Source organism: Danio aesculapii, chromosome 23 (genome assembly GCF_903798145.1).
Source record: "Danio aesculapii chromosome 23, fDanAes4.1, whole genome shotgun sequence".
In the NCBI taxonomy this organism is placed as follows: Eukaryota; Metazoa; Chordata; class Actinopteri; order Cypriniformes; family Danionidae; genus Danio; species Danio aesculapii.
In genome coordinates this window covers 20,632,438-20,649,382 of record NC_079457.1, presented here as the reverse complement: position 1 = coordinate 20,649,382, position 16,945 = coordinate 20,632,438, and the positions used below count along the sequence as shown (strand labels likewise).

General features: G+C 35.4%; 1 protein-coding gene across 4 annotated transcripts; it reads right to left on the bottom strand.

Moving 5' to 3' along the window:
• Positions 1 to 1,336: 1,336 nt before the first annotated feature.
• ikzf4 (IKAROS family zinc finger 4) lies at positions 1,337 to 15,966 on the bottom strand. Of its 4 annotated transcripts, none has more exons than XM_056449350.1 (8): positions 15,872 to 15,966; positions 13,448 to 13,502; positions 12,818 to 12,922; positions 10,858 to 11,163; positions 10,562 to 10,744; positions 7,873 to 8,025; positions 5,828 to 5,959; positions 1,337 to 4,981 (listed from the first exon to the last, which is right to left on the bottom strand). In XM_056449350.1, the coding sequence occupies exons 2-8, from the start codon at positions 13,488 to 13,490 to the stop codon at positions 4,185 to 4,187; spliced, it is 1,719 nt and encodes a 572-aa protein (XP_056305325.1). In that variant the 5' UTR covers positions 13,491 to 13,502; positions 15,872 to 15,966; the 3' UTR covers positions 1,337 to 4,184. The 4 variants fall into 4 exon arrangements, with proteins under 4 accessions (XP_056305325.1, XP_056305327.1, XP_056305326.1 ...); XM_056449352.1 differs by having other exon boundaries at positions 7,873 to 8,010; XM_056449351.1 differs by having other exon boundaries at positions 10,562 to 10,729.
• Positions 15,967 to 16,945: the final 979 nt, after the last annotated feature.

Here is a 16,945-nt window from a genome sequence, read left to right as displayed (position 1 = left end):
GGTCACTAAAGTTTACTAAGAGGAAAAAAAAAAAAGTTTACTGAAATGCATTTTGAATAGACAATACTACTAATTTTGGTCATATTTTTTATTATTACCTATTAAAATGGTATTTATTGTCGTCTTAATAAACTAAAGTAGTCAACATTTGAAGTGGATCAAAACCTTTACTCATAATTGACCAAAATGAGACCCACTCATTTTTTTTATCCACTTTAAATGTTGACTACTATATATTATGCATTGTTCAACCATAAAAATGGGGTGACCATTAAGGGGTTACATTTTTTAAATTAATGAATGCATAAAATTAGCAATAACCTGATGTATTACAGATAGAGGTAGAGCAGTGGTTAGCACTGTTACCTCACAGCAAGAAGGTCACTGGTTCAAGTCAATTTGCATTTCTGTGTGGAGTTTGCATGTTCTCCCTGTGTTCGCTTGGCTTTTCTCCGTGTGCTCCGGTTTCCCCTACAGTCCAAAGACATGCATAGTTTATGTCTGTGAATGCAAGAGTGTATAAGTTTTTCCCAGTGCTGGGTTGCAGCTGGAAGGGCATCCGCTGTGTAAAACATATGCTGGATGAGTTGGCGGTTCATTCCTCTGTGGCGACCCCTGATTACTAAAGAGACTAAGCTGAAGGAAAATTAAATTAAAGATAGATGTTGTAAATACTCATTTGTTAATCGTAAGAGTAGTTTGTGTTACCTTACCTTTTTTAAGGAATATTGTCAGTATTAATGCAAATTAGATGGTTATTTATTACAAGTATACAAATATACTGAAACTGTTCGTGTAAAGAAACTATGGAAAGGTAATTTAAATAAAAGTGAAATCAAATACAAATATTACATGGAAATAAGTTTGGACAGGAAGTAAAAAATAAACCTGAAACTGAGCCCTAACAGACAGCATAAAAACAGCATAATTGCTAAACCTTATAGGACTTGTAAATAAAATGTAGTAACACTGAAACAAGTTCAACTGAAAAACTATAAATTATAATACAGGATATACTTCAAATCAGGGATGCTCAAACCTGTTCCAGAGGATCTACTTTCCTGTTAGTTTAACGCCAACCCTGATCAAACACACCTGAACCAATTAATTAGGACCTGAACAGCACTTGATAATTACATGCAGGTGTGTTTGTTATGGGTTGCAACTGAAATCTGCAGGAAGGTAAATCTCCAGCAACAGGGTTGAGCATCCCTGATTTAAATAATTTGCCTACTGAAAACAACTAAAATCTGATCAAGACTGGACATAAATTAGGGAAAAAGTGTTTAGAGTTGTAAGCGACAGAAGTTACAACAAATATTACTTTATTGGACATGAAAAATTACTTCAACTTAAAGTTGGGTTACACTCCTTAAAAACAAGATCAAATAAACAATACCTCTTGAAACCAACACACCTTTTTATAGAACATGAGGCAGTTTTTTTATATTTTAACAAATTTGAGGTAAAGAGTTTTTCTTTGTCATATACATTTTTTTTTCTCTCACAAAATATTTAAAAACATTGAATCCAGGGATAAAGCCCAAGAACGACAGAGTTTGATCCCTGCCTCCCCAAAAACGCTAAGTCTCTCTTTCTCAGTTGCTGCTCGTTATGGTTGCTTCACAGTTCGTTTAAAAATATTTAGTTCATCACACCTTGGGGATAAGAAATATGAAATGATGCAGAAAAAGAGCTGGGTTTGGTTTAGAGGAAATAGGGAAAAATTGCAGCTAGTATTTCACAAGCAGAAGAGTTGCAGAACCCCAGAAAACAAACAAGTACACATGCAACCTCTCCCATTCACACGCTCGATAGAATTCATTACATAATTTCTCTTTGACCGTTAAGTGCATTAAGTGTCATATATGGTTTTTGCCATAATTTCAAGTAAATAAATTTGTTTGCAGAAAAAATAAAAGAAAGAAAGGGTGCAAAGTCATTGACTAACCTTTGTAAATACTGGATTTGGTCTCACTTATCCATTCATACTGAGCCATACTCCGTAGGCTTGCACTGGAGTGAATCCAAGCATTCGCATTAAGAGGCCTACAAACATCGTGAAAGTAACCGAAAGATGTAGGGTCAGTGGGTTACACATAAGCAAGTTTTGGAAACAGCTGACCACCTTCAAGGTCCAGTGATACACACATGCTACAACATCCACGTACCCTTAACCACAGCCCACGTCACATAAAGGTGAGAAATGTACAAGCAATCAAACAAAACAAATCATCTTCAATATTTCACTCATTGGTGCTTTAGTTTCATCTCAGTTTGTGCAAGTGAGATCCGCTGATAAAACAGGCCACCATATATTTATATATATATCTTTTGGCAGGACGGTACATAACTCTACGACAACATTTCAGTCCTTTCCTTCAAAATCAAGCAGCAGTTCATACTCGGTGGGGATCGAGAGTACCGTATGCATGAACTCATATGGACATGACCACACAGGACAAGCGTACAGGATACAAGTCCAATATCAAGGGCAGAAGTCACACAAACATCCAAGCACCAAATTTTACAACACAAGGAGAAAATGTTCAGTTCTGAAACCTTAAATGACTGCGACCCCTTTTGTTATTAGGAAAATAGCCTTTATAGAATTGTTTTTAAAAACACCACACTGTTCATCTGGTCTTTATAACCAACGTGTTCTTGTATCAAATTGTTTCTTGTTTTCTCTAAATAGCATTTTTTTTTATCAGAAATCAGTGCAATAGAGCAATTTCAGAAAACAAAAGAGTATGTTTCAAAGCTCAGTTACCAGTCTTTACTGTGTCTGCTTCCCTAAAGCCTTTGAATAAAATCCCCCTCCCGCCCCGTGTCGCCACGCCTGTCCAAAACCCACACCAGCCCCAGCAAAACACTCACATTTAAGCAGAATTAGAAAAAGTGCAATCCTCCTTTTGAGGTAACAACCCTTCCCCTTCACTCAGAGTCACGGAATGCAACATGGCTCTGTGTTTGGTCTGCACCAGAACTTTAAGGCTCCTTTCCCCCCCTCCGCATCTAAAAAAAAACATAATGTGGCCTACTGTGTTTGCAGCATGGCAGAGGATGGAGGGTGGGGACTTCATACTACAAAAACCTCTATTTAAAAAAAACCCTCTATTCTCAATAGATTTGATAGGCAAAATATTTATCGTCATGTAAGTGAGGTCGAGATAAGGTTTGAAACGACAATCAAGATCTGAGGCACGAGGAAACCAACTTTTTTCTTCTTCAGGACAGAGGTTGTAGACTCAAAAACTAAGGCAAATGTTTCAAGTTCATTTCTTTTCTCAAATAAAACACTAACTTACATTTTAGAAAGAAATAAAATTACCCAAGCCTTAGCCTAACCCCAATCCTACTTGATCCAAGAGTGCCATATCATCTTTGTTTTAAAGTTACCCGAATTCAAACTGCATTGTACCGACTGAATCGTCCAGCATTAAAAACCATGTGCAATTCAACGACTAGCTCGTACAGGGTTTATATAAAGCAACGATTAAGGCAATATGTGTCTGTGCTCCTTATATGGCTAACATACCAATACTCCAGCCTCAGTTTTGCGATTTACGCTGCTCTCCATTCACTCTCTGTCAGCAGTGTCCTCCCTGAGTCGCCTAATTTCAACAGTCCCACTGAGGTATCCTAAAAGAGCACAAAGTTTGTGTGAATACTCCTAGGCATAGATTTCTCTTGTTTAACAGGCTCAGAAACTTTGGAAAACCGCTCTGGATAAAACAGTCCAGACTTTGGACGTCGAAGCAATTCTTTGTCCTTCTCTCCTGAAGAGGCAGACTCTATGTAAATGCCACCGAACAGATGAGTACACACCTAATCTCACATCTTGAATTTCTCTTCGCAACTGATAAAAAATAAACCCCACGGAAGGAAGGCACTTCTAAAGCAAAACAGCTGCGTCTTGCGATGAATGACTTTTTGTGGGAGTGCAATCGGAGGATTGGACTAGGTGAATCCTCCTGACATCCTCTAACGTTGGATGCTATCGCACGTTTTGTGTTCGTACCCAAGCGATTAGCCTTAAAAGGTAAAAATTGGATGTTCGCTAACTATAAAAGCAAGTGCTAATTTGCCCCACTCTGGTGCAGACCGAACTAGATGCCATGACGCCATCTCAAAGCAGCATACATCTCTCTGTACATCTTCCCCCAGTCTCCACGTCCACCTCAGCCCACCTGGTGCTCCCCACGAACAATGTGCGAGGAGAACTCGTAGCGGTCCTGGCTGCGGTGGCCACAGATGTTGCACTCGAATGGCTGGCGGAAGCCGTGGCAGCCCATGTGGATGGTGAACATGACATGGTCCAGGAAGAAAATGCGACAGTGCTCGCAGCGGAAGGAACGCACCGGCCGCCCTTCCCCGTCCACCACCTGCATGGCTTCTCTCGTCAATGGCGAGCGTGGGCTTGCCTTGGTCGGTAAACCCCCAGGGACCCCTTTCTCCCTGTCCCCCTCTATGTCTGTTTCTTTGGCGTGACTAGGACTGTGCCGCTCGCGCCCACGGTGGTTCAAATTTCCCGGTGGCGCAGAGGTAATAACGCACTGCTCCTCCGCCATGCTCTCAGTGTCTGTCGAATCTTGGTAACCGTTACTCGGCGAGGCAGCGCGGCTTCGGGTGGAGGGCAAATCTTCATGACCCTCGCCCGCCTCCCTCCCGGCCAAGCTCATGGAGATGCCCCCTGCACAGTTTAAGCGCTGCCCTAGAGGGGTTATATGAGGGTAGACGGAGCTGATGACTGGGGTAAATTCTGAGAGGCAGGCGGAGTGGGGCGGCATCCGCAGAGAGCGGGAAGGATCCACGTCATTGCTGCCTCCTCTCGGCCCCCGCATGAAACGCCCTCCCATCTCTGCTAAAGCAGCGGGGTCGCCCTCAGGATGCGAGAGCAACAAATCCCCTTCTTTATCAGGATTGGGGTCGAGATCATAAGGTGCTTCAGATATATTCAGCCGCATGTGCTTTTCACCTAGAAAGCCAGGGAGCATCAGTATCATTGATCGTCAAGCATCACATTACACTGAATTAATTTCGTTTTTTTATGCAGCCAAGCAAGAAGCAATACTATTTTTAAAACATATTTCTTTTGTAAATAAAATTTGTAAAAAAGTTTGATGTCTGAATGATCCAGACAGATTTTCTACAATATACAGTTGATATCAGAATTATTAGCCCACTACACTAGCCCCCCTCCACCCCCTGATTTTTTTTTTCTTCTTTTTTTAAATATTTCGCCAATTGTTGTTTAACAAAGCAAGGAATTTTTTAGAGTATGTCTGATAATATTTTATCTTCTGGAGAAAGTCTTATTTGTTTTATTTTGGCTAGAAGAAAAGAAGTTTGAATTTTTTAAAAACCAATTTAAGTTCAAAATTATTAGCCCCTTTATATATATTTTTTTTCGATAGTCTACAGAACAAACCATCGTTATACAATTACTTGCCTAATTACCCTAACCTGCCTAGTTAACCTAATTAACCTAGTTAAGCCTTTAAATGTCACTTTAAGCTGTATAGAAGTATCTTGAAAAATATCTAGTCTAATATTATTTATTTTCATCATGGCAAAGATAAAATAAATCAGTTATTAGAAATGAGTTATTAAAACTATTATGTTTAGAAATGTGTTGAAAAAAAAAATCTCTCCGTTAAACAGAAATTGGGGAAAAACAATAAACAGGGGGGCTAATAATTCTCACTTCAACTGTATATACACAACCAAGGTATTATTTTATTAGTGCACACAGCCGACAAGCTTAATACCGATTTATGCAGGAAATACTGTTCTATGTTGTTTTTCAAAGAAATGAGCCTACCCAGGAACTTCTGGGGTGTTGATCTCTTCCTCTTAGTGATGCTATTTGCCAGTCGATCAATGAAGGTCATTTTTTCTGAAGAGGACTGGATCAGGGGTTCAGATATCATCTCCACGTTATGGGACTCTTCACCTGAACATGATGCACATATGTAGGCATGATTATAATAGAATATTGTGTGTCAAGTTATCAATCAAAAAATATGTACTTTATTCATTGGCAAAGGAATTTATTTATTCATTTATTAATTTGTTAATAACTTCAGTCATAAATGTCACATGACCCTTCAGAAGACATCGTAAAATGCTGGTTTGGCTCTAAGGAATCTTTCACAATTATTATTATTAGTAGGGTTGTCACGATACCATTAATTTACATTACGATACTATACCAGCTGAAGTATTGTGATACCAAGTAGTATTGTGATACTGTAATTCATAACTCAAACATATGAAATAAAAACAATTGTCAGAAATACTATATTTTATATGTTGTAATAGGTCTACTTGAATTGAATTCATAATTCCCTTATTATTGAAAAAAAGTATTTGCACATCACTGCACCAAATAATGCAGTTGTTTATTTTGCACATAACTGACAAACAACAACAAAAAAACATTAAAATAAAGATACAAATTATACCGAATGAAATTCATTACAAAAAGAGCAAATTAGTCTATATGAAGTGGTCAAAAATTGTTTCAATGTTTCCTGTTGCTCTTTTGGGTTTTTCATCTATTGATTTATTTTGTCTTATCAGGTAAGTAGTCAAAGTAATTCAGAATTTCATTTTGTGAGTTGTTATTTTTAAGAGATTGTTGTGCTTGTTGTAGCTATTAAATCATATTGACAGGAACAGAAATGAACTGATTCAGATGTGCGTTCGAACTAATTGGCGTGTCAGAAAACATGCAATAGGCTACCACAAAAGGTGTGAATTCCACACGGTTTTGCAACCTTAAAGTGTTCCACAGACTATTAAAATGAAATGGTCTATTGTTGCACAAGCGTGTAAGCATTTTAATGACTTTTCCACATTCAACATTATGTATTGTAGATGGGCCGTTAATGACGATACTACCGTTTACAAACTAAAGTGGCACCGCCAGTATTTTGGAGCCATAGTATAACGATACTACCATGGTATGGATAAATCGTGCAACCCTAATTATTATTGTGGTAAACTAATTCTTTGAAGAACAGAAGATAAAACAAAACATTTCAATTCAATACAACTTTAATTTGTATGAATTATACAAATATGCAAAAAAAGTTATCAAATTATAATACATTTATTATAAATGTATTTATTACATTTATTATAATTAAATATCTTCTTTTTCAATCTTTTAGAACCCATTTTAACACATTTTAATCTGTTTTTAATAACTTTTATAATTTGTTTTTATTTTCTTATACTTGTTTCTTTTATTCCTGTTTATGTAAAGCACTTTGAATTGCCCCCGTGTATGAAATGTGCTATATAAATTGCCTTGCCATAATATACTATGTATCATATTATATAGTAGTGAATATATTATAATATAACTTTTGATAACCTGAATGTGTCCTTGCTGAATAAAAGAATTAATAACTTATAGAACAGTAGTGTACTCCTCTACAAACAAACAAATAAATACATAAATAAAATAAAATAAATTTGTGTCTTAACAATTCGGTGCTATCAGAGGATGGTTATAATGTCTGTATTTAAAAAAGAGAATAAAAATGGGAATATTAACTACATTGGATACTGCAGCTGGTATATTATACAACACAACACATAGGGCCTACAGCACAATAATGCATCTTTTTTTTTCTACACCTAACCACCTGTTCAGATTCTTCATGTATAAAATAAACCCTCTCCAAAAGGCATGTATTTTAATCAAGAAGAGCTGTGAACCATTCCTGCATATAGCTACATCACCAGCTGTGATCTTCATACACCATAAACACGATAACATTGGCGAATTTTTAAAAGCAAAACTTGGTTACAAAGTACTGGCTTCCCTAACATTTGTGTGAGCAAAAATGATATTACCGTGAGTAGGCTGGGTGTTGTGAGCCGGCTGGTGGTCCAGACTCTGCAGGTAGCTGTGACAGCGCTCACGGTGCTCTTCCAGGGTGCTCTGCTGCTTGTAGCTGCGGCCACAGTAACTGCACTTGTAGGGCTTTCCTACTGTAGGGGAGGATACTGAAATAACGAGGAGGGAGAATACCAATGCATTTCACACGGATCTGCAAGTGTTGTGTAAACATGAATACAACATTGATGCTGTGGCTAATAAAAGAGGGTTTCCCAGTAAAACTATCATTTTAATTAAATATAATTAGAGGTGTAATTGTACACAAAAATGATGGTTAGGTACAGTATGACATCAGTTTAATATCCATAATTTGGTACTTTTCACTGGTGGAAAAACTAAACAGAAAACTGCTTATTTTTATCCTCTCTTAATAATCAATGGTTTAGTGAACAAACTCTGTAATTAAATAAAGTATAACCAGAGTTTAATGTTTACAGTTTAACTACAGCTAAAATGTATGACTGGGATCATACAAATTTGTTCTAACAAATTAGCCACGAAATCAAATAAATTACAAATTGCCATGAGATAACCAAAACCACTTGAGATTATTGAACGGGAGTGTACTCGATAACTAGGCCTATCAAGATATCTATTTTATTGTACAATTTATTGCACCAAAATATATTGCGATAAACTATATTATTGTCATTTTAAGACCATTTAATGCCACTCGCTATATATTTCCAGAATGACAATATATCATGATGCAATTTAGGGCTGCACAATATAGACTGTTTCAATATCGATTTCGCAATGTGATCCTTCGCAATAGTCGCATCACAGAATATGCAATGTTAAGTTTATAATACATTTCAACATTTGCATGTGTTTTTGATGCCTGTGATTGTATAATGACCTTAAAAGAATTCAGGCATAAGAAATTGTACCATTTATGATTTTAACAACGATTAAATTTATTGAATTATTTTTATCTTACTCAGTTACTGTACTTGAATACTGTTAGAAAACGATAAAACACTTTATTTCAATCGTATCTTTTTCTTGATTGTGTTTATAGATTGTTATGCATGAAAATACTCACAATACATGCAAATACAGAAATGCACTGCAAATAGCACAGACCACAATGAAAATCTGTCGAGGGACCCCAAAAAGTTTAGAGATTGTTTATTAGATTTTATGGAGATGCCCTCCCACTGCAGAATCATCCCAATCGATCTAACATTATAAGTTCTTTCCAGGAGAGATATTAGAGAGAAATTGTATTCATATCACAATATATATTGCAAAATAAAAAAAAAATTCCAAATGCTAGATTTTTCCAATATCGTGCAGCCCAAATGCAAGTACACTCTTCCAAAAAACACGTAATATTTTATCCTTAAGAATATTTAATTTTGGTCATGTTAACAATTTAATAATTAGGCATTGGAATCAGAATATGAAAACGCATATCCTGAATAAATAATAATAAATGTCACAATAATAATAATAAAGTAACAGAGGCTGCAATATATGTTACCAGATCTATTTTACGTTGTCAGACATCCTGATGAAAATATACTAGTATATTTATTTAAGTAATTTATAGTAAATACTATATTGCTTTTTTAACCATACTGACACTGACAGCTCCAATAGAGATAGAGATGTTGCACAATCAGATGAAGTATTACTAGAATTGGTTTGTATGTATGGGCGATATATATTACATCACCAAAATGATCATGTCCATGTGTTGTGCAGTAATTTGATGGATTAATTATTGTGACAGGCCTATCTATAACATCTAGTGTTCTATTAACGCATTCACACTGATCTGTTAAAATAAAACATACATTAAAACTAAACATTTTACTATTAAGCTTTAAATCAGCTGTGGTTAAAACAACACTAAATGTTCTATACATTTGCGTCCTAAAAGAATTAACAAATGTGTGCTCAGTTACATTCCAAATTAAAATCTCATTAAACAACACATAATATTATTAGGATATATAATTTGATAATTAAAAAATAATAATAATGATATAATATAGATTATATGGAATTCCATAAGAATATGGTAGTTACTGGTACAAGATTCATTAAACCACAGAATTTCCCTTGACACAATTTCCCCAAAAGCGAAATTACACACAGCTCATCTATGACGTTTATAGAACAGCAAGAACTACAAACCGCATCTGTCCGGATAGCTTTAGAGATGTGCGTCATTTCAGAGAAATCCATCACTCTATAAATTCATTTCTCTGAATATCTGCATTCTTATTCAAAGGACCTACAGGTAAATGCTCATCATTCAAAAACACAAGCAGGATATCCTGTTTTCATGATACTCTAAATGTCATACTAGACCGCTGCACTTCATTTAGTCTTTGACTAAAATGCGATTACATAACCGATCGATAAGGTCTAATTTACACGTATTAGTCTGCCGGCTCAAGCTTTAGAGAAGCAACAGGTTCAAAAGGAAGTTGAGCGAAGTTCCAGCCAGCAAAAATAATCACCACTTGCATTAAAGGAGAAATGGGTTAAGATGACCTTGACTGCACTAATTCATGCTTTGTGGCAAATCAAAAGGCTTTTTCCAGCCCACACACATTTCCATCCATTTATTTTCCAGCTACAAAGTTCTCGCTCCTTCCTTCTCTTTATTTCTCACAAATGGCGGCTCACCAGAGTGGGTGCGGAGGTGTCCTGTCAGAGCATCACGGCGGCGACAGGCGTAGTTGCAAAAGGGACATTTGAAGGGCTTCTCGCCAGAATGGAGCTTGATGTGACGCAGCAAGTTGCCCTTCTGAGTGAAGGAGGCCCCACACTGGTTACATTGGAATGGCCGCTCACCTACCGAGACCAAGACTACCAGTTTTCCCACCGGCCCAAAAAAACAGCAGCACATATCTTCAAGCTGACATTTTATAAAAGATGATTGATTTTTTTTTTTTTTTTGGAGTCGGTCAAGAAACACTTACCTGTATGGCTGCGTTTGTGCACCATAAGAACATTGGGTCCGATGCAGATCATCCCACATATATCACATTTAAGCTTCCCGTTGGGCAGCCGAATGGGACCAGGAGATGCGGGTTTAGAGCTGGCCATCTCCCCGCAGCCGCTGCCAGCCTGCCCTCGCGTGCCTCCGACCATCTCCACTCCACCATCTTCTGCCAAATCGCCCTTTTCCTCTTTCCATCCTTCATCCTTCTCTCCAACTCTCCTTTCCACCAGTGGAGCACCACCTGCCTCCTCGTCACTATACAGCTCCACTTTGATGGAGTTAGCTGGACGTGGACAGAAGGTTGCACATTTAATCACATGGCAAATGTTTTTAACTCTAACCAGGAATTCAAAAAGATAAACAATCAGTGTGTACAATGAATAGCAAAAGAAAGACATTATTTAGATAAAGATGTAAAAGCATTTTTACTTTGTTAGTGTATCTGAGTACATTTTTATGACTCTGTACTATATCAGAGTATTTTTCATTATTATGTCAAATTAATAAAATTTTCCTCTCAACGTTTCATTTTAAAGGTTTTGCTAAATCGTCCTCCAGGACTAATAATGATGTCTGATTTACTTCCATTGCCTGTTAAATCACTGATTTGTGATCTGTAATTATAACTGATCCACTTGCATCTGTTCCTGAGTCAACAACTCAGGAACAGTAACTAAAAATAATAATCAGGTCGGAATAGGTCTCCAGTTATTGATTCACTGACTCAAATTATCCGAACAGAATGAGTCTGCAGTCCACAATCCATTGATTTGACATTGATTTAAAGTCCCAAGATTTAACAGAGTGAAATTAAAACATTCATTTGAACATCAGGCTGTCTTGGACCTAAATGAGGTCAGTGTACATTTATTTTTTGTCTATGTAAGTGAATTATGTCTTGTCTATTTGTAAAGAGTGTAACATACTGTAAGAAAAAATTCAGATCCAAGTCTGACAATAAAGTTATATCATCATATTCATCATCATCATCATCATCATCATCATCAAATTATCCTGACTCCAGTCAATTATTCTCTGATTCAAACTTTCCGATCAGAGTCTCCAATTAACATTTTGTCAATCAAATTATCTCGTCCAACTGAGCTTTCTGTCAATTAATCACTGATACAAATTAACTGGTAAGATTGAGTATCCAGTCAATAATTCACTGATTTAAATGATCCGGTCAGATTGAGTCTCCAGTCAATGATTCACTGATTCAAATGATCCAGTCAGAGTGAATGTCCAGTAAACAATTAGAGATTCAAATGATCCATTCAAAGTGGAGCACCACCTTGCCTCCTCGTCACTATACAGCTCCACCTTGATGGAGTTAGCTGGATTTGGACAGAAAGTGTATCTCTAGTTAACCATTCAGCCAAGAATATGAGATGTCAAATTTCTGAATGTTCAAGCCCACTGCATGAAATTCCTGAGTGTGGATATGTACATGTTTCAGTTTCGAATGAACAAGGTCTAATTCAAAAGCAAACATACTTAAAATTAATTTCCATGCATCTTCATTGCTGTCACAACAGTTTCTAATGATATAAAACTAGTATCTTTGCATATTATTCTTTAAAATTGATCACATTTTGCCCCAAGTGATTTCATGTGGTTTATTTTTTTACATTGTATGTTGATGTTTGTCACATTTAGTTTTACAGCTATCTTGTATTTACTGCTATTTTCACCTGCTTGCAAACTACAATTCTTATTAATTATCAGTAGCTATCAGCATCAGATTTAGTAATTAAAAACTTAACATTTTGGTGCCAAATAAACATGCAATCAATCAGTACATTTTCCATTTTAATAAGTATTCAAGTAAAATTAAAAAAAGAATTGTCACTATTTTAACTATATATTTTATTGGGGAGTCTGTAGTTCTACTCAAGCACATGATTTATGTTCTTTCACCATTGAAAACTACTGACCACTGAGTGAGCGGCTGGGTGAGGACTGTTGACTGTTTGGTGTGCTCACGGTGGGTCCTCTCAGCCCTGCAAAAAACTCCCGCTCTGTTGAAGAATCTCCACTACCTGTAATATCAACATGAGGCTCAAAAGGTTAACTTTTTACTTATTTTTCCACCATACAATTTAATAGCAAATTAACAATTTAGGTTTAAAAAAATCATGCTTTCTTTAGAAACTAAAACAGTGTGTTTCAAAAAAATAAAAAAATGGGTACTTGTTTGGTTGGTGTTTGAACATAAAACCTGGGTCATTTTAGTTACTACTTAAGAACTTTTAAGTTACTACTAAGAACTTTTAAAAACCTGCATGAGATTTGATTTGAATAAAAAATATAAAAATGATTCAGGGTTGGCTCTGTTAAAAATGTATTTGAAAGTATTTGCTCAGTGATATTATTTCCCTAGAGAACTTAAACCAGCACAATTATTATAAATGTTTAAGACTTATAAGTGAATATAAAATCAGATTTACAGCACGTTCTTGTATATTTGATTATTACTATTTAAAGTTAAATGCATGTCTATTAAAATGAAAATAAATTAATTAATAATTAAATATAATAAAAATAAGTATAAATATTCACCTTACCTGACATGTACGAACGGCCATTGCAATCGTCAGCATTCATCATCACACCAGCTGCCTGTACAAAGAAACCATATATATATATATATATATATATATATATATATATATATATATATATATATATATATATATATATATATATATATATATATATATATATATATATATATATATATATATATATATATATATATAAAACTTTTGTTAGCAAAGAATAAAACCAACTTAGAATTTCAACATTGCAAAAAAAATGAAAGCAAGGTTTTTTCACTGGTACTTTCTGCACTGGGTGCACTCAAAAACACAAAAACATCTCTATTTGCCTCCTTTGATTTCAAACAAAAACAACACTTGCAGGTTCACTTGCAGTTCGTTATTTCTCCCTTTCCTGTGTGGTTGCACAGTTTGAGTAGCTGAATAATTGATACGCTCACACTGGTCAAGATCTCATTTCTAGCTCAACAGCTGAATTGAGTGTCCATTCTATAGAATTCTACTCTTAAATGGAGAGCGTAATGTGCAAGAAAATGCCCTCCCTTCATCCTGTGACCTATCAGAACACAGGCTGACATCTAAAGCAATGATGACAGCAAGCCAAATGCAAGGGATGTTATGCTTTCCTATTACTCAGACATTTCCACGTGTTATGACTTTGGTATTGAAAAATGCTTTAAATGCAAAACATATTAAAACAAAATACCTGTTAATTTTTTATGAAAAATAACCATTTCATTCATCTTTGGTCAAATGTGAGCCAAAAGCAAATTAAATAGCTTTAAATATTTATTTAATCTAACATCAAAATGTGTAACAGTTTATGTATGGCAAAAGTGAGGATGAATGAATTGGATGGTAAACAGACTTACATCCATAAAAAAAAATTATACAGCACAAATAATATATAAACTTAATAAAGAAATATATAAAGACATAACAACATTTACTAATAGCAAAATATTAAAGAAAATGCAAATGTTTTTGAAATAAATAGGAAAACATGCTGATATTTGATGATACTAACAATACTACATTTCTGCATATTCTTGTTTTAATGTTGGAACTAGGTTTCTGTTTTAAATATGAAATCAAATTCAATAACATTTTCATTAAAAAGTTACACTTGCAAACAATTTTCACTTAATCCCTGGACAAATCTGATCCATATTCGAAGAACTGGTTTTAAAGCCTTTTACCTCTGGCATCTTGGTATATTATGCAGCTTTACATAGTTTTTTAATCAGCCATAAATCAAATCTGACCCCCAAATATTTGATATTATGATAGATTTAGTTTAATGGATTTGTTGCAATAGGTGTGTAAGCGGACTAATAATCCAGACACCATGGAGTATAATAGACAGCACAAACTAAATTAAGGAATAAAGGTATAACAAAAAAAAGTACTAAAAGCAAAATAATACACAATGTCAAGAGTCAAAAGTGTTTGAATGACACAGAAAAAGCTAAAATATTTGTTAACACAAATTCTTCAAATTTAAGCTTTTAATTTTTTAAATATTTATGGGATTAGACCTCTTTGTGACCTCTGTTGTTTATTTTTATTCCCATTGTGTGTCAGAATTGACCTAAAGATCACAGGAGGGGGCTCTTGAAACACAATCAGATATCATAAACAGCAAGTTTAAGCTGATAGTTTATAATGCAGTGACGACAAACGCCAATGTTTTCTTTCCCAATCTTTCAAACCGTTAAATAATCAAAAATGCTTTTTTGTACCCATTTTACGTTGTAACATTTATAAATACAAAACGACTTATCATTTAATCGCCAACAACAGGCCTCCAGAAACGTAAGACCTCGTTGTGTCGTACGAAGCAGAAAACACACACACAGCTGCAACAGGCAGATCTCATGAATTCACAGTGCTGTCAATGAGTCTTGAAATTAACGCAGTAATCGAAACAGCCCCTGTCTGTGTGCAATCACACCAGTAAACAATACCTGACGACGAGAACAAGATTATCGAGCACAAGCCCCCGTATGTTTGGTAACTTTTCATGCACCATCGTGCTGCAGAGGAGGACTGACAGCACGCAGATTCATGTCAATCCTGTCTGTCTGGAGCAACACTAGCTAGCCGCTGCTGCTAACCAGCTAACGAGACGTGACAGCTCACAATAAGCCAAAGACATCGCTAAACTAACTCACAAACGAAAGGACTAGCGTTGCTGACAACGCAATCCGATCGGCAGCCTCCGGTCGTGAAATACGGTCGATTTTTAGACGTGACAAACTAAAGAGGAATTATGTTTCCTGAGAGCCCGCTGGCGTTGCTATGGCACCCAGCACTCGACAGATGCGTCTGGCCGTGTAAACCCTCCCAATCCGAGCCCAGTTACCTCACCTAATGTCACTTTCCGTCAATAACCGCGATTGATTTCGCACGGGGAGTATGCTTTCTTACCTGAAGATCGACTGTGATTGCAATATTTATACAGCAGAAGCGCCGTTTGTTTTCTCTGGCGAAGGCAGCATCTCCGGGATCTTTTACCTGAAACCCCAAACAACTTCCGGGCCCATGCCGGGATACAGGCCCGAATAAAACATAGCCGAAAACCGCCTCTCTAATCCACGATTGGGAGGGATTATCGAATGCATCGATCCTCGTGCTACAGGTTAGGGAAATAACACAGTGCAAAAACTACAAAGGCCACATACTGTTATTATTATATATACTGTTATGACCTTAATAAAAGCATTGTAAAAAAAAAAAACAAAGCATTGTAATTAATTCAACAATTACACAAACAAGATTAGCAGTGAATTAAAGCTGAATTGTAAAACTTTAATTAATATATCAGTAAGTAATATATTAATAATAGCATCAGTATAATAAAGGTTGTTATTTTTGTTTGATGATAGTGCCAGTGACAGTGCTCACTATGTGTTCACTAAGATTTGTCATAAATCAGACATTTTCTTAGATTCCACAGACTCCCAATTAAGGCCATCCTCAAGGGAGGAACATAAAATAAATCAAATTCTTATTTGAAAAAGGGAAATAAAATATTTTTACAAATTTTTTTTTTATTTTTATACCTTTTAAAAAAAAATCTTTTTTATTTGTACTTATGACTTAATATTTACATTTATTTTAATTACATATGGTCATTTACAGTAATCTTATATATTCATGTTATTGTATTCAATATTTTGTCATTTTTATATTATAGCTATTTCGTTCTTTTTATCCAAATTATACTTATTTGATTGTTTCTTTTATACTAATTGTTGTTAATTTATTCTCCTAATTAAATTCATGTTGGCTCTTTTTTCTTTAAACACTTCTATGGACCTCTTTTGACCCCAAATAGCTGATTTACTCTTAAACATTTGGCAAAGAAGTCATATTTGTGAATTTATGGAATTTTGTTATTGCAATTTAAATTGTGCATTATTATTATTATTATTATTATTATTATTATTATTATTATTATTATTATTATTTGTAGTAGTAGTAGTAGTAGTAGTAATAGTA

Excerpts from the sequence above, each read along its gene's own strand:
- ikzf4 (XM_056449350.1), bottom strand. The coding sequence starts at position 13,490 with ATGATGAATGCTGACGATTGCAATGGCCGTTCGTACATGTCAG. Across the intron at positions 11,164-12,817 it reads ACCCAGCCGCTCACTCAGTG|CTAACTCCATCAAAGTGGAG; the intron begins GTCAGTAGTTTT and ends GTCCACGTCCAG. Across the intron at positions 8,026-10,561 it reads ACACCTCCGCACCCACTCTG|TATCCTCCCCTACAGTAGGA; the intron begins GTGAGCCGCCAT and ends TCGTTATTTCAG.